Here is a 27,978-nt window from a genome sequence, read left to right as displayed (position 1 = left end):
CGTAGTCCAACATACACCTTACAGTAGTGTGATGTGGAAACTTGAAGCCTCCAGTGCACAAACCCTGAATAAACTTAGTGAAGTGTTATTGAAACCTGTTCTCTTTTTACGTTGTATTTTTAAAAAAAAATACACTTTTTTAAAAAATAGCACCACAACACCAAGGCAAATACCTTTTATGTGCAATCCTACTCAGCAATAATCCTGTTTCTGATTCTGGAGGGGACCTCTTAAAAAAAAATAGAAAGAAGCAAGGTCGCATATACTGTGTGCCACTGCATAGCTCACAGTGGACGTGCGTAGGTTAATGTACTGCAGCAACAGGTCATTTTTTTATAAATGAACATGCACGTTAAATAGGCAGCATCACATATAACAATGTACTGCATGTCATCCAGTACTATAAATCCAAGAGAAGCAGCAGCAGATTTGGGTTAACCTTTTCAGACCGGACAGCGTGCTGCGGTGAAAGTGTTATTTCTTTTCCTAGGATGGAAGAAATCATGACCCGCCCCCACTGTACGTCTTGATTGGCTTACCCTGATAATCTTACTTTACCCTAACCAATCTTACTCCTCATGTCTTTAACCTAACCAACCCAATTAACGAAAGCAATAACACACACTAGCCAATCGGAGGTAGAGTAGGCCGGGTCATGACCTCGCTGTCCTAGGGGAAAAATTAGTTACTGTATCGACTGCTCGCTGCTCAGACACAAGTTGTGGCGGAAGTATTTGGTCGGATAGTTTGTAAGATCCTGCTCACTGTAAACGAGCCCGGCTACAGGAAGGCAACACAGCGAATGGGATATGGAGTGTGTAAGTTATCTAACTCACATAAGCTTTTATGGCTCTGTAACTTTCTAGTAAAAAGAGTACATTTGCATCTAAAGTTACCTGACGTGACTTTCGGAAGCATGCTAATGGTAGAAGCTACGCTAACCTTATATGTTGTATTCGCTGTTATACAACAGAAGTGAGACTGTGATTGTGTCCGGTAGCAAAAACGGACACACTGTCATCGCCACTGTTAATGTGTAATCTGAAAAAACTAATTTACTGCATACGACAACCACAACAGTAGCGTTAGCGAAGCGTTAGCATTAGCAAGCGTCCCAGTCTGTTGACATTAAGGAGCCAGTCTAGGTGACTCTTTCATTTCAGCTTCAGCTTTTCCGTCTGAGACATTATGTGGTTTACTGACTTGTTTCTGAGGTTAATTCACACTGGAAATGGGCTGAAACCATAGTCACATTAACGCCTGACTATCATCGATACAGGTTGAAGCATTAGCCATGTTTATGTTTAACTAGCGGACTGCAGTAATTTATTATGGGTGTAACGACAACCCTTAACTAAAGTCACCAACAATGAAGCAATACTTAACCTTATATGTGTCATACATGCCTGTCCTGGGTTATAACACAATGGACCTGTTGTTAATGAGACTTGATTGAATAACACCTTAATAAAACAACATTAAGCCCGACTTCAGCATGAACAGATAATTCTTACAGTTAACTTTCCGTAATCCCAACTATCATAATCTTTATCTGTGCATGACTGTTTACAACCATAGACTGGAGTGTAACCTCTAGTATTATACCTTATCGTACAGTTATTATAAACATATCAGCTTCATTTGTCGGGACAAACCTGTTGAGATCAAACATAAGATAAAATACATTTTACAGTGTGCTGTGGAGATATTTGGTTTTTTGTGTAATAACAATGGGTGTAACACTTAATTTGTTCTGCAAGTTGGTAGGAAGTTGCATAAACAAATTATGATCTTTATCTTTAAGCTTCCTGTAAGTCTTGATGATCTTGAGTGCAAGAAGGAGCCAGTCATAGAGGGTAAGGGACTAGTAGAAATCACATTGAAACCAAATTGAGAATCTGTAACATTTAAAAAAACTGAACAGCTGTCCTCAATAGTCTCTGTCTCATCCTGTCAGACCCAGAGCACAATGTGTACACCAGGTTTATGAAGTCCCATCGGTGTTATGACCTCGTACCTACCAGCTCCAAATTGGTTGTGTTTGATACATCGCTTCAGGTAAAACAAAAGTTTAAAATCTAAAAAAAATGGAGTCTCTTCTCATACGCCTATTAAGATTGGAACTTTTCACGTCATTAATTTTACAGGTCAAGAAGGCATTTTTTGCACTCGTTTCCAATGGGGTGAGAGCAGCGCCGCTGTGGGACAGTAAGAAGCAGTGCTTTGTTGGTAAGCACAATTATGAGATGGCTCCATTTCACTCTGCATAAAACAAAATTAAATAAAGGTCTGACATAATGTTTCTCATGCATCTCCACAGGTATGCTAACCATCACAGATTTTATTAACATCCTTCATCGCTACTACAAATCTCCATTGGTAAGATGGTGGACGTCTAAGAGTATATATGTAACTTATTTAATGTCAAACTTGAACAGCAAGGTTGTTTTTTAGGTTTATAACTATTATGATGCTGCTATGTGCTATTGCTGTCTTTTCCCTTTCTATTAAGAACTTGCCTTGATTTCTTTGAAAGCCCCACCTAAAGAAGACAACATTTTCTCTTGTAATATTTCAGGTTCAGATATACGAGTTGGAAGAGCACAAAATTGAAACATGGAGAGGTGAGAATGTTTGCTGAGTTTGTCATGTATTTCTTATCATTTACTCTGATAATCTAGAAGGTTAACTACAGTGTTTGTTCTTGTTTTCTAACAGAGTTGTACCTTCAAGACTCTTTCAAGCCGTTGGTTAGCATATCACCCAATGCAAGGTGAGTTTTTATAATTAATGATTAGTCGTACTTTTAAGAACCTACATTTTGTTGGTGTCAAACATCACTTTTGATCCCTGCATGCTGGGGTATACAGCAAGGAGGCATCTGATGGTTAATCCTGTAGCAGTAGCTTTTTAAAGCGGGTGTTGTTCCTCTATAGTGTATTTTGTGGGTCTCTGTAAATATAGCGAGGCATACACAAAACACCTCATGAAAATGAGCTATGGCTACAACTAGTATTTCTCTAATGTTGTCATTGATAAAGACTAATTATTAACTCAATGAATTTATCAATATTTCATCAAACCTTTTGTTGTCTAGTTAAAAATAAAGTGTCTAAAAATCACGCTTTAGGTTATTACATATTATAAAAAACAATAATTGACAAACTAACATTCGTACTAAGCTTGTTTTCCTTTTAACTGTCTTATATCAAAACATACTACGTCCAAGTAACATGACTGATTTAATCCTCTTTTTACTTCTGTTAGTTTGTATGATGCAGTGTCATCTCTGCTGAAGAACAAGATCCACAGACTGCCTGTGATTGACCCCCTGACAGGAAACACACTCTATATTCTCACGCACAAAAGGATTCTCAAGTTCCTGAAGCTTTTTGTATGTCTCCTTGAGTTCTCTCTCACATTAAATACTGTAAATTATTGGCTACATCTTTATTATGATAGTAAAATTTCCAGCTACAGTTAACAAAACAGAGTATCCCACTATTGGTGTGCAAGTACATTCAGTCCCCTGCAAGTTCATCTAAGTATTCTCTTGTTATTGTTTTCAGATATCAGAGATGCCCAAACCCTCGTTCTTGGGTCAAACTTTAGAGGAACTGAACATAGGAACATTCCGGAACATCGCAGTGGTGCGTGCAGATACACCGCTGTACACGGCACTGGGTATTTTTGTTGAGCAGCGAGTGTCAGCGCTCCCTGTTGTGGACGACAAAGGTGGGTGGGCTGGTTGTAATGACATCCTTGTTTTGCACGAATGTGTGCTTATGTATTGATGTTCTCTCTCTTTCTCTCTCTCTCATGCAGGTCGAGTGGTGGACATTTACTCAAAATTTGATGTCATAGTAAGTTGCAAGCAGTCCATCTGTACTGACTTTTTTTTTTGCTGCTGTTGTTATTTTTATACAACTTTTTTGCTGATAAGCTATATTGGAGAGCAAGTAGAGATCTTACCCGTACTCGTTAAGATGAGAGTATGTTCAGCTTATATACAAATGGTAGAAATTTTGATATACTGATTCAAACTAGATTAAAAATCTTTCTCTATTTTGGCCTGTTGTCTGGATAAATTCAGTATAATATTCACTGCACAAACTCCATCAGTGCAACAAGAGTTATGTCAGACGTTCCACTTTGACTTTTTCCCTCCAAACAATTTTAAGCTACTATGAAAGAAACTTTCACAGTCGTGCATCCTGCCCTTTTCATTGGTAAGCTGAGGAGGGCTCAAAGAAGAAACATCTGTTATTAATTAGAATTTGAAAAGAAAATGCCCCTTAGCGCAGCAGTGAGTATAACACAGCTCTGTAATTGTTGTACTGATGGAATTAGTGTTTGTACTGGAAATAGACATTGTACTCTATTATTTGAGACTTGGCCATCATTTGAATATAATTTTTATATGAGAGTTTACAGCATCCCTTTAATATCTGATTTGTATTGGGTAAATGTGGAAAGCTTTTCAAATCATGAGCAGGGCTAGTTAATGACAGTATTGAATTTACAGGACTTTTGCTTCGATGTGATGAATGACCTCAAGTTGTGAAATATTTAATTTAGTAGATTACCCAGGAACAGACAGTCCAGTGTGGTTTTTTAAATCTATATGTTAATGTATAGAAATTGAAATTATAAAATGATTTCTTTGGTGATTTCCCACATGAATCTCTGGGTTATAACTTTAACTTATTTGCTTTGAACAGTGCAAGTGAAGACGGAGAAACATATTTGACCTCAGGCTCTGTGTTTATGTAGAACCTGGCAGCAGAGAAGACGTACAACAACCTGGATGTGACTGTGACCAAAGCCTTGCAGCACCGCTCTCAGTACTTTGAAGGAGTACTGACCTGCAATAGGCACGAGACCTTGGAAGCCATCATCAACAGACTGGTGGAGGCCGAGGTGAGAGTCTGATCAAGTCACGCTAACAATCTTGTCATTATGTGTCACAGAACAGCTGTTTGTTGTAGCCAGTGTGATACAGACAGCAGCATGAAGATGCTGCCTTCATGCTGCTGTCTGCCGCTCAAAATAAAACATTCTTACTGCTTATGTCACGTTGCCACTGTTGATATAAACATACACTTACATTAGATTGGGATGCATGAGTTTCTTTACATATTCTTTTGGTTGTAGTAGAAATTAGGATTAATTTGCACACATACTAATGGTCCTCCTGTATGTTCCTCAGGTGCACAGGCTGGTGGTGGTGGATGAACAGGAAGTGGTGAAGGGAATCGTCTCACTTTCAGATATCCTCCTGGCACTAGTGCTTACAGATGGGGACGAGGGTAAGTGGAGTGAACATAGTAGGAATATAGTAGTATAGTATTAAAAGTAGTGCAATTCATATATTTTCCTAAATATATTAATAGTAAACCAAGTGACAGTTTGACGTTTCTGTCTACAGGCACTGCTTGAGGAAGTATTCAAACAAGGAAAAGCTATGAAGTGTTAAGTGGAGACCAGAGCAAAGGGAGAAAGAACAGGCGTGTGAGAGGGAAATTATGACATTACACTGATCATCATCATCCATCTCACTGTAAACATTGCTAACATATATTCACAATTCTCCCTCTCTGCAAAAATATGAAGTTCACTAAGTTTCAGCAACTCAGCAATAAATATTGTAGTACAGGACATATCAGACTTCAAATTCCACAACATCCGAGTGAGCCAATAAAGACATAAAAGCACAAGAAACTTCTGAAGAGGAGCTGCAGCCGCTCAGGATGACCAGCATCATTCCTCATCTGTGGCTGCTGTACTGATCAGCAAAGAGGACCATCACGTATGACTTATGAAGGTATTCCATATAATATAAATGAATTGCTAGAAAAAACAAGTGGTCAGTTACTAGCTAAAGGAAAACTGATTGTAAAACCTGTATTGCCTTTTGTTGGCAGCATTTCTTCTATTTGGATCAAGGCAGATCTGGATGCAAATTATTCTAAGTGTAATTTTAAACACTGCATAACTTTCTCAGATCAACATTTTGTGTTTGTTGTTGTTCTGGCATGTTAAGACATTTGCCTCAGCCCTGTTCTTTATTAACGTTATACAAGTAGTGAGATGTTATCCAGCTCAAACGATCTTATTCCCCTTCCAGATCGCTTGATTCTTTAAATTCAGGTGCAGTTTTTTTGTTTTGTTTTGTTTTGTTTTGTTTTGTTTTGTTTTGTTTGACATTAAACAACTACAATTTGCACAACCTTTGTGTGAAACTTGTACAAATGATATAGTTTATCATTCAAACACTAGGCACACCTTGAAGACTGTCAATAATCTGCACCTCAGTTTGATTTGAAAATTATGTAATCAATGTTAAAATAATCAGTCATCAGTTAACATGATTTAACTCATTTAGTCTAAGTCCAGACTTTTCATGCTCATTTTTTGTTTCAAATCCTCCTTCAACATTAGGACTGGATCAATTTAAGGCCACCTCCAATTAACCGTAAAAATAGGATTTTATGTTCAGTTAACACAGTTAGCAGTGTGGAAATAATTCAGTGGCTCAGGTTGTAATCTGTTGTGTAGCCAGACAGCAAAGTAGCAAACCTGGAACCTAGCACTTCAGGCTCCCAAGGCCACCTCACTGGTTTAAGTCCAGAGCAGTATCAGCAAATCTGCTGTTAGATGACTGTTAATTGTGCTGTGTTCTGTTTGAATGCATAACGCCAACATATTTATTGGTTTTCTGTTATGCCATTTTGTTTGTTATGTATAACGAAGTATATAGGATTATACAACTTACTTTAGAGAGACATTCTTCTGCTTGTTTTGTTACCCACACTTTGGGGTTTTGGCATTATTAGCAGTAAAGGGATTTGCTTATTGCTTCAGTGCTACTCACATTTTATTTGGAAAAGTGATCCTTCACTTGAGTACTAATGGTCAAATTACCAATCTTTGATATTACTCATTTGCAGCAAACCTGGTTTGTGATTATTGTTATGCTATGTTGATGTCAGTAACAACATGTTGTGCGTTCATCAGTTTTCTTCTCATTGTCTTTATCAAAAATCTCTAAATGCCAGCATTTCCCTTCCATTTCCTTCAGAGGATAAGCAAAGGAACATTTCACACTTCCTGTTTTGGTATACATGAAATGGAATATGTACAACTGTATGTAATTGCACAGTTTTTGTACTAATCTGCATCGAGATTTAATTTAAAGGATGGGGAATAAAGGTTCTTTGACAGTTTGTGTAGTGAAGTGGAGTTAATTGTTAGATGCCTGTATATCATATGAAACTGTCTAAACATGTTTAGTGGTAAACCGTGCCACCTATAACTCATTTACACTTTATCATCGACAAACGTATTTAAAAAGGTGAAATGAAGAAAAACAAATAGACACCATATAGGAAAACAATTGTATTTCTTAATCTATGTATATTAGAAGTTACATGATTGAAGTCCTGAAGGGGTTTTTACATGGATGTGGTTGTGTCTTTGCCACGACTGGACAGAGACCTCAGATCTGTTACAACCTGATGTATAATACCTAATTTCTTTGACACAGAGAGATACTTGAAGCAGGGTACTTAACACCTTAAATATGCTATACATCTTTAACATTGTAAGGCAAATACTATTTGACAAAATTCCCCCTTTAGTATACAAATGTGGTTGCCATCCAACCACCTATCAAACTGCCCTCATCTGCAGCCAAAAGCAAACATCAACAAAGTGCAGTCAAGCTCTTATTACGAACACACCATGAGACTTAAAACAATTCAGTGCATGTGAGCAAGTGATTTGAAAATAAAAGTATTGGTCAACGACAGCGTGGAGACATTTCAGTAGTATTTAGTGTCAACATTTCTTTTAAAAAAAAAAGTCAGATTATCAGTTTCCAGTCATAGTGTACTGAAGTGGATTGGCATGATTTGTCAAAACACGCTCGTTTTTTGTGGTGTGATCTTAAATAAACACCGGAGGCCATGAGCGGAGATGTTTCTGAGAACAATTTGGTTGTAGTGCTGTGAGGTCAGTAGTCATGCACACGTGGCCTTTCAGGCTTTCATATAGGGACTCACAGCGAACAAATATAAATAACACGGGAGAAGCTATTCACAAACAGTACCTGTTGTATTTGCATACAACAAAAGACAAAAGTGCACCAATTTCCTGAAACATAAAAATGTAGACAGTGATTTGTGACAATGTTAGCTTAAGGGGAACAATCCACATACATTTGCACATTGAGGAGGTTTGGTGAACAAAAGAAACTGAGGGGAAACACTTCTTATAAATCAAATACTGCTCAGCAGTAATAGAGGGCTGTAAGAGAAAGTCTGACACATACAGTTATGTTACTTCAGAAGTCAGGAGAGATTATTCTGTTTACCAACAGCGAGACAAAAGTCCTTAATTTTTTCCCACCAGCATAAAATCAGATATAAAAGAGCATCACCTAAATATGAAAAGAAAAATCACATGAAACTTCCATACTGACACAAAATGAACATAAAAACAAACAATCATTTAGTCTCCTGGATTTAGTGTATTTAAAAAGGATTAAAAATAGAACTTTTTTGCCCCGTATTTAAGGTACAGTGTAAATAGTGGTGGCTGAATGTCTTGAAGGACTGGAGCAACATTCACTCGTGGCAGCTTACGCTCAATCAACAGACAGCAGCTGCATTAAGAACAGGACACTACAGTATAAATATACTACATGTGCCATGGTGCTAAATGCTGCATGTAGTATTTTGTGAGAGTAATGTTCCTATTTGAGGCCGACGAGTGTGTCCCTGGCACCTGCAACACTCTACATCTAACCCTCCATCCTAATGATATACATTTATCTTAAATTATTGAGAAGTGATTATTTTGCTAAAGCTGGTTTTAACAGACAGACAAAAAAAGCTTGTTTATTGGTAAGCACACTGAGGACCTGAGGTTTACATCAGCTTATGGGAAGCGCTCCAGGCAAGCGGTCCAAAGGCTAAATCATGTTTGGCAACGTGCCCTAAAGCTCCAGCGACTCTGAATTCTCAATACACCTTATTGAAAGTCAATAGGCTGCGTTTATGCCAACTGTCTCAACTACTACATGCTTACATGGTAATCGGCACACAGCTAAACAACACTGTTTTGGCAGAACTAGATGGGTTACTTGCCTTAAAGTATTTCTAAGCAGTTTTAGATGTGCCTGTTTGGTGTCGGTGTGGCACGGAGAAACCTACACAATAACCTCACAAAAACGCATACTATAAGCAACATCTGGTCATTTCAGAATAAGTAGAAATAAGTAAAATACACCCCTAACCCTCCCGGGTTGCCCCATTACAAAGACGGTAAGAGCGAATGCTGTTTGTTCACTATTAAACAACTTTGATCAAAGAGACTTAAAGGAAATATCAGCAACTGAGTTTTTAAAATGTTAACTGGTAACTGGTTAATTACATGTCCTGCTATTGATTGCATACAAGTACAGAAAATCCAAGGATCCTTGTTAGTACGTATAGAGTATAGAGAGGAGAAAACGGTTCAGGTAGGGCAGCAGTAGCTGAGGACAAGACAGGAAAGGTGTTCTTGGTAGTTTGGCTGGGTAAGCGAGGTAGGGTTTGTCGGAAATCAAGTGGCTTCACAAACTGGCAGGAGTGTTGATGGAATAATATTTTACAAAGTGCCACTCTCCATCATATCCTCTTTCTTTGTGCGTTCTTGAAAGAAGGCCTGGTGCCTTCCTCTCTGTGTGCTACAGTCTTGAACCGGGTCCTCCCAAGTACCTTTACTCAGTGCTCTTCGGACTTGGCTCAGACTTTAATGTCCTCCTGGATGCTGAGCTGGGACAGGGTCTTTTTGATCCGCAGGGCCGTCAAGCGGGCAGCTCCATTAGCATACCAACACTCCCTCATAATCTTGCCCATAACCCGCAAAGCCTGGAACAACAGGAAGACAAAAGCAAGTAAGGATCAAGAGCTTACAATACCATATAAATTCAGCTGAGGATACCAATGTAGTTCAGGTAACTCGATGTATTGCATTTGAAGGCTTTTGTGGAATGTCTTGTAAATGTCAATAAAGAGAAAGTTGTAAACAAAAAAAGAGACAAGAAGCAGCTTTAAAAGGACATCTCTGGTCTTATTTACATGGCTGTGGCCAGTGTTTCTAGCAGTTGGGATCACATCAGAGATTTGGGAACAAATCAACATCACAACAATAAAAATCCAATGGGACAAAAACACACTCAAGAACAATCAGATCAACTACAGCTTGAACAATACAGGATTTAAAAAAATCAAATTATGCACTGGACAAGACTTTTTCAAGTTAAAAAATTAATTTATAAGTGCTCTCTGGTGGAGAAACTCTGTAACAGAAACACTGTTACCAAATGGCCTTAAACATACTTTTGCCATTTCTGTACAGCAATTTATAGTTGCACGTTAGCCAACATATTCAATGAAACCATATTTCTGCTTTAAGATAATACCAAATTGACTTTACTACATCAAAACCACTTATTTGAGGTAAAATCAAGAGTGAGCACACTTGAAATATGCATCTCTCATGGAACACGGAAGGTATGGAGGGTGGTCTTTAAACTGCATGATGCATGTTTGGATGATCAGTTTAACCTGGGGGTCCTATTTGGTAATGCCACAGCATTCCTAGACTTCCTTGTACTCTGGTGAGTAAAATGTTATTATGCCAGATATGAATGATGGCACAAAAAATGTAATTAAGATCCTGGACTTTGATTCAAGCATAAAACAGTGCAGACCTTGAAAAATGTACATAGACAAGAATGTAGTTTCAATTCAGTTAACTGCATTTCATTACCTCGTAGCTCTGCCACCAATTTGGGATGTTGGGTCTAAGCTTTTGGTCACAAACCACCTTCCTCATCTCCTCTATGGAAGGGTCAGAAGGTACCAGGTCATAGTAGGGCAACTGGTACTCTTCATGGATACCTGATAGCACAAGACAACGTCATGGTCAGATCAGTGCTGTGATCTCAGTTGTTACTATTGAGCAAAAAACCAAACAAACACAGGTTGAGTAACCAGAGTGAAACATAAGAGTCTGACCTCCACTGTTACAGCGGCGTGCAATCTCCCAGTAGACCAGACCAAGGGCGTAGATATCAGCACATTTGAATGAGTCAAAGTGACTCATGTTGATAGTCTCATCCAGCACCTCTGGAGCCATGTACCTGTGAGATGTACAAAACAATCCCAGTTGGTAATCATGTACAGAATGAAAAGGACATGCTGGAAAAGATATGGGTGGGAAAAGACTGTCAGTGTTAGGTAAGGAAATGTAGGCGGGTGTGTTGACACAGACCTCTTGGTGCCCACCCTTTGATTAGGGGCGATGTCGATGGTGTCTGTGGCAGAATCGTGACGGACAGCCAAACCCAGGTCGGCGATTGCACAGCTGCAGTTCTTCTTCACAAGGATGTTCTTGGACTTCAGGTCTCGGTGGGCGATGCCTGGCTTTCCTACCAAGATATAAATGAATATGACAATCACTTGTGGATTTTTATTTCCACAAAACAGTACAAAAACCCACACAGAAACACTACCTTGTGTTCCAAGAATTTCCATGTGCAGATGTGCCAGGCCACTGGCAGCTGACAAGGCCAGTTTGATCATTCCTTCAGTAGTGACAGAGTAGCGGTTCAGGTAGTCAAACAGAGAGCCGTGTTCATGGTAGTCTGACACCAACCACAGCTGGGTCCATGTGCCGTTGTCTGAGCATGAGGTATAGAGTTAAAAAAGAAATTCTATTTTTACTTGAAGTGATGAACTGATTTAGATGAGATATACACAAGAAATAAAACACAAGCATCAAAAACCCTAAGCTATACATTTTTCATCCATTCTTTGCACCTTTGTTGTCAGCAGCTATAAAACCCAGGATGTTCTCATGGCGGAGCATGATGGTCTGATAGATTTCAGCCTCACGGAACCAAGAGCGCTCTTCTCTGGATGAGAAGATCTTCACTGCCACGTCACCGCCCCTCCAACGTCCTCGCCACACCTCCCCGAAACGCCCCTTACCAATGATCTCTTGGAGGACGATTGTCCTGGCCACAGTCCGCTGGACAAACAGAGGCAGACCTGTTCAGAACAGAAGAGAATGAAGACCAGTTATCAGCAGTCAGTCCAGTGATACAAACGTCATCTAAACATAACAAAACCATTGTGAACTACAACATGAATGTTGCCCCGCAGCTACATTATAACGATGTGTACTGACCTGAGCCTGAACCAGATGTGGACAGGTCATAAATGAGGTCCTGCAGGGTCCTGTCTTTGGACAGGTAGAGGTGGTCACAGGAGGGGTCTTCAACCTCCAGCCTCTGCCTGTGGCTGTAGGCCCTCTGGTGGTACTGATACATGATCACGCCTACCAGCAGCAGCAGACACAGCAGAAAGAGTGGCCCTGCAATCACAGCAACTAGTTCCACCAGCCCCCATGTCCCACCTGGACCGTAGCCTCCCCCCACGCCTGACTGGGTTGTCACTAAAAAGGAAAGACAAGTGAATTAATATGTGACTGCCATCCAATACAAATATGAAACTGACTTTTTTCCATGGTATGAACTGCTTTGTGTTCTTGAAGGATGACAGTGAAAAGCTTTCAGTTGGGCAGACAGTTAGAAAACTGAGTCAACAGACTGTTGCATTCATTTAAATTGATTATTTTCAGTTATTTCATAAAGAAATACTCAAATCTGCACACTGAAAGTGAAAAGATGTTGTAACTAGGTATAATTATACTGTAAAAAGTCAGCTTATTCCCATATTAATCAGCAATGCTTTTCAACTCTGCCCTTGATTTAGACCAATTAATTATTTTCTGGATTCTTCAAGTTTGCAATATTCTGGTGGGATTTGATGAGAACATATTAATTCAATGAATATGAGAGCCAGTGAACCAGGCAGACCTGCTTTGGGTTCAAATATCAGTCACTTTGTTTATACCAGATGCTGCTTTTTGTTAACAAACCTCACATAAAACTGTTTTTTATGTTCATACTGCCTATCCTTCCTGTCACAATATTCTACCCTGACACTCTTATTCACATACACTATGCCAAACATCTAACCACACTGCACAAACCACCAAGGGAAATTGTCATATTCTAACAAAAAGAGTGTATGACACTCACAGGAACTGAGATGCTTTAGATAACATCTCAATGTTAGCTGTGACTGAATGCGTGCTATAACTAGGCCACAGAGTCATTTTCAGGGCTAAAGTTGAAGACTGGGAGTTGACTCGCTCTGAATTAGGAGCAGGGGTGATAAATGAAAAACTGATCATCTGTCTTGTGCAATGCTTCACATTTCTTACCGGAGGGCACTTTGAGGTCAATGCTGTTGCAGTAGTCAGTGTAGCAGCAGTGGATGTTGAGTAAGCCTTCTGCTCCAAGGCAGTAGAACGGCTGTCCAGGTGGCACAAGTTTGTCCCGTGTGATGCAAATCCGAATGTGCTGCTCTTGGCCATCGATGAAGGAGGTGGAGGCCATGCAGGCCCCATCGGTCTCGCACTGGGAGCCAGTCTTGTCGCACTGGGCTGTTGTGCAGTTACACCAAAGAGCTGCAGAGATTTAGAAGAGAAAAAGAAGCAACACAGTGAGAAATATGATAATTTATATGATTTAGAATAAGACTGGACAATATATAGGTATTATATCAATATTGAGATATAATACTAGATATCGTCTTAGATTTTGGATATCTTAATATGGCATAAGTCTTCACTCTTTCTGGTTTTAAAGGCTGCATTAGAGTAAAATGATGTAGTTTTCTGGACTTACCAGACTGTTCTAGCTGTTCTATTATTTGCTTTTACGCACTTAGTCATTATATCAACATTTTTATTGATTATTTATCAAACATCTCATTGTGTAAATATTTTGTGAAAGCACCCCAATATTGTCGAAATATCGATATTGAGGTAATTGGTCAAAAAATTTGGTATTTGGTTTTGTCAATATCACCCAGCCTAAATTCATAGTGTTAGAGTTTGGTCTGCAAGCACTGCAGATTAATACTGTGTCTACAGGCTGTGAAATAACTGCTGACACACGTTGGCAGTCAGTCCAAACTATTAGCAAAGTATTTTATTCCAAGCTGTGCAGTAATGGACATTACGCATTAAGAGGACAGTGACAGCCAGTCGTGACTGTTGGCTAAACACCAAGAGGAACTTCGACTCTGGTTTCTTTAGCTTGTAAAACTTCAGTATTCAGTCATCAAAGATAATAGCAAAAGAATCAATATGCTTTGTAAAAGGTGCCAGTGATGTTGAAGAATAAATCAGTACAACCCCTTTAATATTTTAGGGATTCAAGGCAAGATTTTCAGATGTTTTCAGTGTTGCAAAGATGACAGAGAAGGAGGATGCTACTGGCATGGTCAGGAAGCAGAGGAAGTGCTGGGGGTGCGGTGTGTTCGAGTGGCATGGACTTTAGGACAATGGGTGGAGGGTTTATGTGAGGGCATGTAGGAGCAGAGAGTAAATGACCAGCTGTGACTGTCATTAGACTAACAAGAGAACGAGACTTCCTCTGTGAATGTCATGTTATTAAGACACAGACATGATGTGACATTCCAGTAAGTCTGAAAAAGCTCTCAGTGGATTTTCAGCAGAATATCGTCACGCTAGAGCCCGTCCTGGATGTGTCTGTCAGACAAACCCACACCCACGTCCATGTCAAATATGGGAAATATGCTGTTAATGTGTTTCAACATCTTTTGACTCACACAAAAACAACACCTACGTGGCAGATGCTGGTGGTTAAAAAACGAGAAACAAAGTATGTGTGAGGGGAGAGGAAATAAGGAAGATTAATGCTGACTAAACATGAATCAAGATTTTCCATGGCTATAGATGTCACAATTTTAATCTATATTGGGCTAATTGTTTTCAGCCACAAAGAAGAACTTGAAGAAGAAATAATGACGTATTTCAGAACATGCCGAGACCACTGTGGTTAAAACGCAACAGACAAAAGACAAAAATATTTTAGGTGGTTAAAACAAACCACAATGTATATAATGTTTCCTTGTGAAATATAACAATATCACCACTGCAACTCAGCTGCATTAGAGCGAGATCATTTTTGCTACATCTTTTCAGATTTCAGCCAGAACAGAGCAGGACAGAGATGTCATACTTACAACATCATGTCTTACAGCCTGTTCCCCGCTATTACAGACAACAATGGGAACGAGAAATAAGACATCTCAATGTGCACAATACAAGACACAGAGTGGGGATTCAATGACATGTGCAATATAATTACAATTTTTTCCTGACACTATTTAACAGATAGTTAAGACAGAGGGACGGAGAAGGAACTTTTCTTTGTTGTAGGGGGTAGGTGATTGGGTGATATGTACCCGAAAATGAAAGAAATATGTCAACCATTTATATTGTGGCAACTGTTGCTGTAATATGTCATTGTGGACAATATTGTAAATCATTATGAGGACTGCTTTATGCAAAACGAAAGGTAACGGACAAAACAGCATGGAACAGGATACAACATTTGGGTAAACGCAGGGCTAGGATAGCCTTATAGTAATGTTGAATTTACAGGATTTCTGCAGGATTTTTCAGATATGAAATTCACCAGGTAAACTCAAGACAGACATCTCCCAATTTCCCATCTGGCTATTTTATCTAAATGATTTCTCAGTTCTAGGGTAATCGACAGTATCACATTATTACAACATAAACACTGATTCATGTTATGGGTTGAATAGGGAAAATGAATATCAGCTGAAATATCATTATCAGATTTATAGAAAACTTTCAATCAATCGATATCAGTATCGGCCTCCAAACTCTTGTATAGGTCAGGCTGTATAATACTCCTGCTGCTAAACACATCTTAATTATCTATACATTAAAGCAAGAGCAGACTACTGATGAAAACTACTGAAGATTAACTAATAACCAGACCTCTTACCAAGTGAGACATATACAGAGATTAGTCTCAGCAATAGTGAGTATTATCACCTTTATCATCCGTCTCTGTAGCTGCACAGTCACAAGAGTTTGTACTTGTTTGATCCTGGATGCTGCACACTTGAGATTATTATCATCTGACCACATGCCATCATTACTTCACTGCCTGCCAATATAATATTAGTCATGTTTTAAAAGGCAGAGAAACGCAAAGAAAAGACAAGACAAGACAAGAAAAGGAAGGTTTGTAATTTGAATGCACATCCTCACTCACGCATTTATTAGGACTACAAATAAAAGCAGCCTGGCATCAAATCTGAGCAGGACTGTTTGTGTTTACAGCAGAGCTCACATTATAAACGCTGCTTCAGACTAGCATCAGTAACCAACAGCGGAAGACATACCATAAGACAAGTTTTAGTTGCATTTATACGACAGCCATTCATAATACCCGTGCAATTAAATAACAGGCAGCTGTCCTGTTTTCCTTTCGACGGGTCAATACAGTGTGTTGTCTGGCTCAGCGAGCTAACCTAGCTAACATTAGCTGGCAGCTAACTCCACATTCGTCCGCCGTGATGATGATGAGGATGATGATGATGATGGTGACAGCGGTCCTGAGCTTATGAACGAAACAAAACAAGTTACTCACCCTCGCTGGTACCGCACAAGACAGCCTGAACGACCACCACTAACGACACCCGTAAATTAGCCATGATCACCGGACTCCCGGTGCATGGTCGCATCACCGCGCATTAAGCTAACTTGTTAGCTCCGATAGATGTGGAGAGAGGCGTGATGATGATGACAGCTAACCTGTCAGTGCTGCTCACTAACATGATCCACCAGCAGGCAGCAGTACACATTCACAGTACACAGGTCAGTATCTATCTATCTATCTATCTATCTATCTATCTATCTATCTATCTATCTATCTATCTATCTATCTATCTATCTATCTATCTATCTATCTATCCATCCGTCTATCTATCTAAAATAACCATGGCCATGTCGTTGACAATTTCTTGAAGTGGTGTGAGGACACCTTCAGCTCAACCTATCCAAGACCAAAGATATGGCCATCAACTTAAGGAAAAATGCCAATACGCCTGAACCCACCATTATCAACTGACAAACTATAAGTGCAATCTTACAAATACCTTGGGACTATTATTGATTCTAAATTGAATCTTAAAGAAAATTGTAAAGTTATGAGCAGGAAGGGACACCAAAGGTTTTTTTTTGTTTGAGGAAGCTGTCCCGTTTCCACATTGATAAAACCATGATGACACTTTTTTATTACTTTTTTTTTCTTTTATTGAGTCGGTTTTATCTTTTTATCTTGTGTCATGGTTTGGAAACCTGCCCCTGAAAGAAAGGAACTCACTGAATCACATTATTAAATGGTCAGGTCGGCTGATCGGGGAGCCACAGCTGTGACTAGAATCACTGTACACCAGACAGTTACAGCGGATAGCCAGCTCCATTTCAAGTGATAAATCCCATCCCCTATCTTGTTTGTTCCAGCCTCTGCCGTCTGGACGGAGATTCAAAGTCCCAAGGTCTAAGACTACACGTCATAGGAACAGCTTCGTTCCTGCTGCTGTCTCCATTTCAAACATGTCTTAGTGCACTTTTCTACTTTTAAGGTCTACCTTATTTATTTCTATTTATTGGAAATTGGACCTAACTTTAATGAATTAATTAATTCATCATCCATGTCCTTTGAATAATGCTCTTAACAGGTTTTTTCATTTGCATTTTAGTGGTCTTTTTTAAAAATCTTGTTTTCCTTTTCTAATCCTGATCAGTTAGCCTTGCGAGCACTTGCCCAGGTCTGTTTTCGTGTATGTATGTACGTATCTGTTTGTATGTTGAGATGCCCTCTCCTGAAACTGTAACCAAATCTACCTTGACCTTGATTTAACTATCCATCTATCCATCTATCCATCTATCCATCTATCCGTCTGTCTGTCTGTCTGTCTGTCTGTCTGTCTGTCTGTCTGTCTGTCTGTCTGTCTGTCTGTCTGTCTGTCTGTCTGTCTATTTATCTACACTATATTACCAAAAGTATTCACTCACCCATCCAAATAATTGAAATCAAATGTTCCAATCACTTCCATGGCCACAGGTGTATAATCAAGCATCAAGGCATGCAGACTGTTTCTACAAACATTTGTGAAAGAATGGGTCACTCTCAGGAGCTCAGTGAATTCCAGCATGGTACTGTGATAGGATGCCATCTGTGCAACAAGTCCAGTCGTGAAATTTCCTCGCTCCTAAATATTCCACAGTCAACTGTCAGTGGTATTATAACAAAGTGGAAGTGATTGGGAACAACAGAAACTCAGCCACGAAGTGGTAGGCCACATGAAATGACGGTGCGGGGTCAGTGGATGCTGAGGCGCATAGTGCGCAGAGGTCGCCAACTTTCTGCAGAGTCAATCGCTACAGACCTCCAAACTTGATGTGGCCTTCAGACTAGCTCAAGAACAGTGCGTAGAGAGCTTCATGGAATGGGTTTCCATGGCTGAGCAGCTGCATCCAAGCCATACATCACCAAGTGCAATGCAAAGTGCTGGATGCAGTGGTGTAAAGCATGCCGTCACTGGACTCTAGAGCAGTGGAGACGAGTTCTCTGGAGTGACGAATCGCGCTTCACCATCTGGCGATCTGATGGACGAGTCTGGGTTTGGCGGTTGCCAAGAGAACAGTACTTGTCTGACTGCATTGTGCCAAGTGTAAAGTTTGGTGGAGGGGGGATTATGGTGTGGGGTTGTTTTTCAGGAGCTGGGCTTGGCCCCTTAGTTCCAGTGAAAGGAACTCTGAATGCTTCAGCATACAAAGAGATTTTGGACAATTCCATGCTCCCAACTTTGTGGGAACAGTTTGGGGATGGCCTCTTCCTGTTCCAACATGACTGTGCACCAGTGCACAAAGCAAGGTCCATAAAGACATGGATGAGAGAGTTTGGTGTGGATGAACTTGACTGGCCTGCACAGAGTCCTGACCTCAACCCGATAAAACACCTTTGGGATGAATTAGAGCGGAGACTGAGAGCCAAGCCTTCTCGTCCAACATCAGTGTGTGACCTCACAAATGTGCTTCTGGAAGAATGGTCAAAAATTCCCATAAATACACTCCTAAACCTTGTGGAAAGCCTTCCCAGAAGAGTTGAAGCTGTAATAGAGTTTAAAATTTCAATTTAATTTTATTATTACTTTGTTTTACGCCAAGACATATTCTTTGTATGCTTGCTTGGCCAATAAATACATTCAGATTCTGATACATACACATAGCATAAATATTGAAATTTGAGGTCACTCGTAGATTTGGGGACTCTTGTCAACAGGTTCTTCCTGCAGAGCTACATTTCCTTTTCAATGGCAGAATTAGCCTCCAATTGCTGTGAGATTGTTCCCCAAATGATTAGAGAGATTAGGAAAGGCTTCATTTACCATGTTGTCAGCGTGTGCTGTTACAGAGAATCGGCGTCTTAAATTGTTGTCTTTGAGTAGTCTTGCCTCCCATCAGCCTTCAGAGATTAAAGTTATATTGACTGATTTTATCTCATTTTATTTGTCACTTATGGGCACCAGAACAATATGAAAACACTACATTGACATACAAGTTTGTCACCTGATAAAGCTGCAGCCTATTTTTCCATCCTGCAGATACGAAGGAACATTAGCATTCACTGGAGAAGTCCATTATTCACTCCTATCTCCTTCAACTCCTGAGGGAAATATCTGGCTATTTAGCAACTAAATGGTCTTGTTCACCAGCTAGTTACTAAATTTGTCAGTCTACATGTTGGTAGTGTAGAGTTGGTTTCTGAGCATTTCTGCTGAAAACTGCTGATGAGAGGGGAGTTTTGGGCAGAAAACCAAAACAATGAGCTGAAACACAGCGCACAGTTGATGGTAACTCCTTGTTGGTTCATCACTACAAACATCGTCTTTTACATTACACATAGTCATTTGATCCATTAGCTAGTGCAGCTTTAACACCAATAATGAATGAATGAAGTAATACTCCTTTACTGTCTTATATTTATTTACAATTTCAAGCAAAGTGAATCCATGCTCTCAAAGAGTTCATAAAAGCAGGAAATAAAATGTTATTGGCAAGATCAGAAAATGGCAATCAAACTTAAAAGTTGAACTAGAGGATTTCACAGATCCTCCATTTTAATGTATGTTAGGGCTACATATTGTACAATATTTACATGTGGTTACATCATTAAATACATACATTAGCTTTTTTTAAGCTAGCTATTTACAGAAAAAAAATCTCATTTAGTTTTTTTTGTTTCTCTAAATCATAAATAAGTTCATAGAAAATAAACTAACCCTAACCCTAACCCTAACTCAAAATATTTACATATATATATATATGACTATTTTTTAGGCATTAGAAGCTGGATGCTTTAAACAGCTGCTGAAGAGTCTCTGCAGGGAAAAAAGAATCCTATGGGTTTTAGGTTGTTAAATATTTCCAAGATATTTGATAGCTTGAAGCCCTGAGTTGAACACATTTTTAAAAACACATTATTCTGAGAAGTTACAGAGGAGCAGCCCTTTTTTGAAACTTTATTTTTTGCTCTTCTTGTTTTCTTTTTCTTTTTTCTTCTCCTTTTTCTCTTTCTCTGCCTTTTCCTTCTCAGCTTTCTCCCTCTTTCTCTCCTCCTTGGCCTCCTTATACTTCCAAATGGGTGGTTCCAGGTAGCCCTTTTCCTTCTTCTTCTTCTTCTTCTTCTTTTCTTTCTTTGGCGTTACCTCTGAAGACCTGTTGATGTTGATCTGGGGAATGCAGCCAGAAGGGAACACGCTGTTCCTCCTCGCCATACTGCGAGGAATAAACGCTGTAGCTTTGGCGGAGGCCAATGAGAGGATGCTCTCTCTCCGCTCAGTCTGAGCACAGCACGCTGTAGTGACAGTCTCTGCAGAGTGGATTGAGGGGATGATGTGTGATACCGAGCCATTGCTGTGACACACTGAATTTTCTTCTAAATCCTTCTCCGGGTGTTTCTTCACCAGCTCCGGCACAGCCAGGCGTCTTTTCCCAACCTCAGGAGGACTGGTAGGGCAGAGTGGACGACATCCAGTTGTAATGAGTGGACTGTGGACACTGGTGGTGATGCGCACCATATGGTCCAAGACCCCATTGTCCTGGGGGTCACGAGGTAATCTGAATCCGAATGTGGATTTGATCCGTTGGGTAACTTTTTCCCTGGCATTTTTCTCAGCTGTGGCCTTGGCTACCAGCTCCTTGAGCTCAGGCCACTCAGGGAGGTAACTTTCACAGAACTGCTCAGCTTTGGGACGCAATTTAAGGCGGCGGAGACGCTGCAAGGTGTCATAGCGACCTGTTTTCAGAGCCCAGTCCTGAGCACATTTTCCTTTGGTGGAGTCTACTGCGTTGAGGTCAGCCCCTGGAAAGAAAGACAGAAGAGCAGAGGAATGAGAAGAGCAAGGGTTAATTTTATTCTAAAATTTATTTGAATATTTTTATGTTTTTAACAGAAGGGCTTAGGCCTTTTTTCATGCCTGACATTTAGACTTGTCACAGCAGGAAAAGCACAGGTGCCATTAACAATACTAATGATGGCTCCAGTTTAGAAGTAAATGCCCCACTAAACCATACCAGTGAGTAAAGCATACAGAATTCAGGACCCAGAAAATGGAAGAACTAAACTTAATGTGACTATCAGTAATGATTTATTACACTTGTGCATTTTCTGCTATAACACCTCTGCTGATAAAAATGTTGACAGTTGAGACAAACATTTGACAATATATAGTCCAATTTGGAGAGATTGCAGCAATTCTGGTCAATCAAATTCATATTATATCATAAAGCGTAGGCCAAATATTTAATAACATAAAACCAGAAGACCAAATCCGAAAGTAAGAAAATTGCAACCTCTGTGGGAATTTTGTTATATCAGATTATCTTTAACTTTGTTTTAGTCAAAAAAAAATGTTTCCATGAAATTGAATAAAGTTTACATATTAACACGATTCTACGGGGGGTTAATGTCAATTATTACCTTTCTTTTCAACTTAAATTTACTGATATGAAATTTAAATGTGATATAACTAAGAATATCCACAAAACCACACTGGCACATTGTGAACATGTCTTACTGTGATTATTATCAGGACAAACATATCAACGGTGGATTAAAAAGGTAAAAAGAAATCACAGATATATGCAGTATATAAAAAACTGACACACATATCATCAGCAGGTAAATGTGACAGTTAACTGTGGTATACATCAACTTATGGAGCCCAGCTGTAACTTTAAACAATACATTTTCACTAGCAGAGATTTTAAGAAACGCATGCCACCTTAAAAATAGCAGTGCAAGCAGCTAATCTACAACCATCGTGCAAGACTAGTAAATCACAGATTACTGGAGGGTGTGTTTAGGAGTAATAATGTCTAAGAATGATCTCTTAAACCGGTCTGGCGTCACTGGCTCATTCACTCACAAATAGAGTTAGTGGGCTTCAAATATAGACAGATAAACCGTGGGGTGAGCTATTCTGACCACTAGTGCTATAAGTATTCATTTGTAAGAGTCTTGGATAATGACATAATGTCAAGGTTTCAAAAAACATCTATTAATATCAGAAGCTCCTGTATGAGTTCAGCAGTACCGCAGGTGGATGAATATGCCAGAATAGTGTTTGTCAGATCTTTGAATGTCTGCAAACAGTAGTTTAAATTTAGACACAAACATCACTCTATATGTGCATGTAAATGTGCTTTATATGCATTTTGTTACTCATGAAAAGGTTAGAGAGGAGACTGTGCTGTTTAACCTAAGACTCTGAGGACCATAAATGAGAGATGATACACTGTGCTATTTAATAATCAATGCATCCAAATAAAAAAGTAATCAATCATTCAAATCATTTGTGCCAGAAAGTTCATAGCTGTGTCCTGCTTGTACGTACCGGCCATAATAAGGGAAGACATCACATCAGTGCGTCCGGTCATAGCAGCTTTGATGAGGGCAGTGAAACCACGACAGTCCCTTACTTCAGTGTCTATTCCAGGATAGTAGTTCAGGAGATACATGACTGTGTTGACATGACCTGCGGAGAAATACACAAAATTCAGAGGTCGGATCAGCATTATTTCACTAAACATTTGAAAGGGGATTTTGTTGCAAACCCAAACAAAACTTTGAATTTAATTGCCTCAGGTGAAGGCGATTGTTGGGGTTAGTTAGATATATATCAAATGAAAATGTTACAGTCTCCCTGTTTCTAGTTTATAAGGGTTATATTTATATTTGCTGCTGTGAAATGACAATCTCATTGCTGGTTTTGTACCTTACTGGTTTATTTACTGAACTTGATATTTACTGTATCAAGAAATTAACATTTATATTACACTTTGCTTGTCAGTGTTAATAACTAACTTTTCTGTTAATGTTCGGTGTGTAGGTGTGACTTACCTGCTTGGGATGCAATCATCAGTGCAGTGTTTCCTTCATTGTCCTGGTGATTTACATCTATAAAGGGACAGCTGTAAAGCCCGTATACAATGTCCACGAAACCTTTGCAGCAAGCCAACATCAGGCCATTCTGTTGGAAACAGTCAACAACAAATAAGGATCAATGATACAGTTTAACTTTAGGAGTCTTTGGGAAATCTCAGAAGGCCAAACCTATGATTTAAAAGTTTGTTTATTATTGCCATTATGAACAAGACTCACCCAGCCATTGATGTCCACCTCCATAACCTCCTCTTTTGTGACCCCTCTCTCCAGGACCTTTCGTAGAGAGACAATATCATTACGGGCACACGCTTGATACAGTGTTGATGCTGAGCCTTCATTTGCTTTGTCCTGTGTGTAGTCAGGAAGCACGGAGTCATCAGACAAGATGCTGTCTGAATCAGACTCACTCCCTGACAGAGATACGTCTTCTTCATCAGGGCCTGAGCCCAGGTGGGGGTCCTCTGCTGCAGTGGCCATCTTCCAACAGCAGAACAGGTGGGATGGTACTGTATCCTTTGGCTACATCTACAAGAAAATCAAAAATAGAAACTGGTTGGGCAGAAACTGCTGGATGTTGTCTATAGCAACAAAGGTGCAATCAGGTGCGCTCTAGAGATGAAAACTCGTAGAGGATGAATTTTTCTTCCTTGGAAAGCTCTCCATAATTTCACATGATGCCAGGTTAAAATCATCTCCTTGTTGCAGGCACAACGTTGTTAGCGAATCACAACATTGCTGTATGAAAGGCCTCAGAGAACTGGAGATCAACACCATGACAGATCAAAAGTTTTCCTATTGACAGACTGACAAAGCACAACATGAGACTGTCAGTCAGGGATTATGAGTGTGTCAACTGTGTGTCATGGTGTGGGTGTGGCTGTGTGAGCTCAGTGTGCCTTTACGGTTGAGTAACTGGATCAGCATCTAAAACCCCTGCTGAACGTACAAGATGGCTAAAAGAGGAACAACCCACCTCAGAATAACCTCAGTCACATGTGGCCCTCACCAACTCATGTTTTGGCTCTGCCACTGCTTCTTGAAGCCAACATGGTCATCAAAACTAAAGACTACCGGCTTTTTGTTTTCAAACTTCAATGTTATATGTACATGCAAATTTCTATACTCTCAAGTGTTCCTAATATTGTGAAAACAAAGAGATATTCCATGTCTATAAAAAGGAACAATTGACTGTTTTTCAACTTATTTCAATGTTAATTACTATAATCTATAACAAGGATCAAATTAACTGACACAGAAACATGTGAAGATAAAGGAAATACACTTACCGTAAAGGGTAGTCAATAGCAAATGTATCCAGGTGTCAGTCACACTTGTACGACTTCTTCTTGTGAACGACTCCTGACTTCCTCCAATTTTTCAACTGTGTTGTCAGAGCAGAGGAACGGTAACAGTTTCCTGCGAGGCCTGTAAATAGAGGTACTCTACTCATTTCCACCCTACATGTTGTCTTGATGACATAAAACTGAGAGGAGGAGTCTTCACAGACTCTTCTGAGTTCAGCTTTTGCGCTTAGCTCATCCCACTTACAACAGCTTTATGGAGAGGATTATTTACTGCTTTGGCCATTTTCATCTTTCAACACAACACATATGACCAAGTGGTTTTATACACCTGGTCGTTAATTATGCCTGCTGTTAACTAGACTAAACTAAAAGTTTCTTGAAGTTCAAAGCCATTTTCTTCTGTCATGTCTTTATTTTTTGGGACATTTACTCCCCATGTTTACACTTTCTGATATACGCTCACAGGCTTATTTAACCCTCAAAAAATGTCACTTATCTAATGGGATACTTACTACTACTATCTGAAATATAAAAAAAGGGAAAATAAGACAAGGCAAGACAAACATTGTGGAAGGTAAACAATCACACTTCAACAATATCATCTTCTGTCAAATATGAATACATGTAAGTTTATTAAAAAACCTCACAGAAACCACATAAAGCCATTGCCTCTGTCCTCAAACAAGTCATTAATCTAATTGTAAATGTATGACAACTTACAACTGTAAGCTGCTTAAACTAGAGGAATCTCATTAATTGTTAAGACAGACTATCAGGTGGCTATCAAATCCCATCAGAGATGACCAACATGCTCTGAACTGATGGGCCAGACTCCAAATTCAGAAGAACATATACTCATTTGATTGAGCAGCAGTGGCAAGAGGCAGAGGAAAGATGTTTCTCACATTTACCACAGGATGGTGATCTCTCACACAGTTGACCAGCACCAATCTCAGCCTGCAGCCTTTGGTCATAACAGAGTGAAACTGATGAAAACTCATATTTGTGCCCTAAATATCAGAAATGTATAAACTGTATTAACACGATTAAGTCTGAAAAGCCTCTGTGTTCTATAAAATGAAGTCTCAAAGGATTTAGATATATTTGGTACCACTACAGGACTTACAAACTAGTATAAAAGTTATACGCTAGGTGCAAAAATATATAATGAAATTGGGTAATTAAAATCATATATGCAGTGCAGTTTAACTCTATGATAACTACAAATACAAATACAAATACAACTATGATGATAATAAAGCACATTAAGTTTCTATGAGTCTGTTTTGAATTAGTTGAAACTCCTGCTCTAGGAACAGTCGCTTGACTGAAATGAGCGTGTGGGACGTGGCTGGACCTGCCTGGACCTGCTTGGACAGAATGACCCCGTCTTGACCACAGATCCCACTGCAATTGACCAGCTGTCCTCATCTGCCTAGAGGAGAAAACTATCTGGTACAAAGCAAATACTCCCAGGCAGGATGGTAGAAATATTTGTCTGAAGCCTTTTAACTTTTTGTCTCTCTGTCAATTGAACAAAACACAGGATTGGGCATGGATTCTTAAAAGTATGAGACTGAGTTTAAGGTGAAGAAAAAGGACGCCACACTGGGATCATTTAAAGAGGAATGCAAAATGAAGACTTTGGCAAAAGTTCAAGGGAAGACTGGACAACTTCTGGGACACAGGGTTGATAAAGTAAGTGTCTTTGGTCTACGTAGCCAAAACTTAAGGTGGTGGTCAGGTGATGAAAATAATGATATTCAATGCTATAAATCTTACACATGTACTGATACTGTGTGAATGTAATCAAGTACAATCACACATTTTGACTAACATGAAACAAGGAGACCACACCTGAAAGTAAGAATATGCCTGCTACAATCATCTTTACCATGTTTTAGTTCAATTTTGTCCCCGTGAAATATAAAAAATCATCAGAACTCTTTGAGAGCTCCATACGAAACAGGAATGGATGATTTTCATTTTGTAAACACCAAGACATTGATGCTGCTTATCAAACTCGTTTGTCTTAAAAATTAGGGTGGTTTTAAGTTCATTTTTTCACATATTAAGATATCTTAACATATGATTTATATTCATGTAGCCTATGTGCTAAATAGTTTAGCTTCTCTACATGTGGCATTACTTCCTAATATGATAACAGACACACAACAAAGAGGAAAGTGTGAGACTGTGTGACCCTTCTCCAATATACAATGCGTCATGCCTTAATCAAGGTGATAAATCTTATATCCTTAAAAATTAAATTAGCCTGATTTATTCTTTAGCATCTAACTTCTTGGATTTGATGTGCTTTGCTGATCAGTTTAGTCCTCTCAGAGAATTCCACAGATAAGATAAGAAACCACTTAAGCTGAAGCAAAAATAGGAGTGGGGGAAGGGTGGAGAGAGGTGAAACAGAGTGGAAAAGTGTTATAATTAGCTCAATCTCTCAATCACGTTTTCATTTTTTGCCAGGGCCTCCTTTACCCTAAATCTATCACACATATTCATTAAAATAATTTAAAATAGAGGAAAGGTATTTTTTCATTTTTATTTTCTCTTGGACACCCTCTCGCTCACATGTCTGTCCTGTGTGTAAGATTTCAGACACCAGCAAGGACAAACTGTTGGCGAATGAGAACAATCAGGACATCAAGATGGGCTTCAAATGGGCCAGGAAGTCCAGTGTGGCCACAGGGTGCAAAGGTAACACTTATGTGCTTTAGTTCATTTAGAGGGACATTATGGTTTACTGCTGTGTGCACTTCTCATGTCACCCATAATGGGGAGCCATCTGACAGAAAGAAAGTGCTGCAGACAGAATGGCAGCATTCACATCAGAGATTTTAGTATAAAGGTGTTCAATTTGGACTCAAACTGTGGTTACATTTAAGATTTGAATGACCGAAAGCAACACTGAATGCAAAAGGCACACATGACTAATCCTAATGATTAAATATTGTCTTATTAGGTTTGAACACACACACACACACACACACACACACACACACACACACACACACACACACACACACACACACACACACACACACACACACACACACACACACACAATAATCCTACAGTGGGGAAAGATCAGTGCTTTTCAGCTCACAAGGATCATCATTTCAGTGGAGTTTTTAAAAGCTTAACTCGATGGCAAAGAGAGCAAGAGTATTTTGA

General features: G+C 39.4%; 3 protein-coding genes across 3 annotated transcripts; 1 reads left to right on the top strand and 2 right to left on the bottom strand.

Moving 5' to 3' along the window:
- Window positions 1-707: 707 nt before the first annotated feature.
- Window positions 708-7,226, top strand: LOC134003004 (5'-AMP-activated protein kinase subunit gamma-1-like). Its single transcript, XM_062442088.1, has 13 exons — window positions 708-818; window positions 1,805-1,856; window positions 1,958-2,058; window positions 2,148-2,229; window positions 2,321-2,379; window positions 2,579-2,624; window positions 2,719-2,773; window positions 3,268-3,394; window positions 3,570-3,735; window positions 3,826-3,863; window positions 4,774-4,920; window positions 5,210-5,309; window positions 5,429-7,226. The coding sequence occupies exons 1-13, from the start codon at window positions 810-812 to the stop codon at window positions 5,437-5,439; spliced, it is 993 nt and encodes a 330-aa protein (XP_062298072.1). The 5' UTR covers window positions 708-809; the 3' UTR covers window positions 5,440-7,226.
- Window positions 7,227-7,421: 195 nt separating this feature from the next.
- LOC134002994 (activin receptor type-1B-like) lies at window positions 7,422-16,753 on the bottom strand. The gene is made up of 9 exons (XM_062442077.1): window positions 16,619-16,753; window positions 13,342-13,587; window positions 12,241-12,507; window positions 11,871-12,101; window positions 11,564-11,731; window positions 11,323-11,479; window positions 11,067-11,191; window positions 10,819-10,949; window positions 7,422-9,914 (listed from the first exon to the last, which is right to left on the bottom strand). Exons 1-9 carry the CDS (start codon window positions 16,710-16,712, stop codon window positions 9,789-9,791), a joined length of 1,545 nt encoding a protein of 514 aa, XP_062298061.1. The 5' UTR covers window positions 16,713-16,753; the 3' UTR covers window positions 7,422-9,788.
- A 3,805-nt stretch (window positions 16,754-20,558) lies between these two features.
- Window positions 20,559-23,962, bottom strand: ankrd33ab (ankyrin repeat domain 33Ab). Its single transcript, XM_062416283.1, has 4 exons — window positions 23,702-23,962; window positions 23,441-23,570; window positions 22,935-23,075; window positions 20,559-21,400 (listed from the first exon to the last, which is right to left on the bottom strand). The coding sequence occupies exons 1-4, from the start codon at window positions 23,960-23,962 to the stop codon at window positions 20,559-20,561; spliced, it is 1,374 nt and encodes a 457-aa protein (XP_062272267.1).
- Window positions 23,963-27,978: the final 4,016 nt, after the last annotated feature.

Source organism: Scomber scombrus, chromosome 3 (genome assembly GCF_963691925.1).
Source record: "Scomber scombrus chromosome 3, fScoSco1.1, whole genome shotgun sequence".
NCBI classification, from domain to species: Eukaryota; Metazoa; Chordata; class Actinopteri; order Scombriformes; family Scombridae; genus Scomber; species Scomber scombrus.
This window is presented reverse-complemented; position numbering and strand designations above follow the sequence as displayed.

Excerpts from the sequence above, each read along its gene's own strand:
- LOC134003004 (XM_062442088.1), top strand. Across the intron at positions 3,736-3,825 it reads CCCTGTTGTGGACGACAAAG|GTCGAGTGGTGGACATTTAC; the intron begins GTGGGTGGGCTG and ends TCTCTCATGCAG. Across the intron at positions 4,921-5,209 it reads ACAGACTGGTGGAGGCCGAG|GTGCACAGGCTGGTGGTGGT; the intron begins GTGAGAGTCTGA and ends TATGTTCCTCAG.
- ankrd33ab (XM_062416283.1), bottom strand. The coding sequence starts at position 23,962 with ATGGCCACTGCAGCAGAGGACCCCCACCTGGGCTCAGGCCCTGATGAA. Across the intron at positions 23,571-23,701 it reads AGGTGGACATCAATGGCTGG|AATGGCCTGATGTTGGCTTG; the intron begins GTGAGTCTTGTT and ends TGTTTCCAACAG. Across the intron at positions 21,401-22,934 it reads GTCTTCCCTTATTATGGCCG|GGGCTGACCTCAACGCAGTA; the intron begins GTACGTACAAGC and ends CTTTCTTTCCAG.
- LOC134002994 (XM_062442077.1), bottom strand. The coding sequence starts at position 16,712 with ATGCGACCATGCACCGGGAGTCCGGTGATCATGGCTAATTTACGGGTG. Across the intron at positions 12,102-12,240 it reads CACATCTGGTTCAGGCTCAG|GTCTGCCTCTGTTTGTCCAG; the intron begins GTCAGTACACAT and ends TGTTCTGAACAG. Across the intron at positions 11,732-11,870 it reads TATAGCTGCTGACAACAAAG|ACAACGGCACATGGACCCAG; the intron begins GTGCAAAGAATG and ends CCTCATGCTCAG.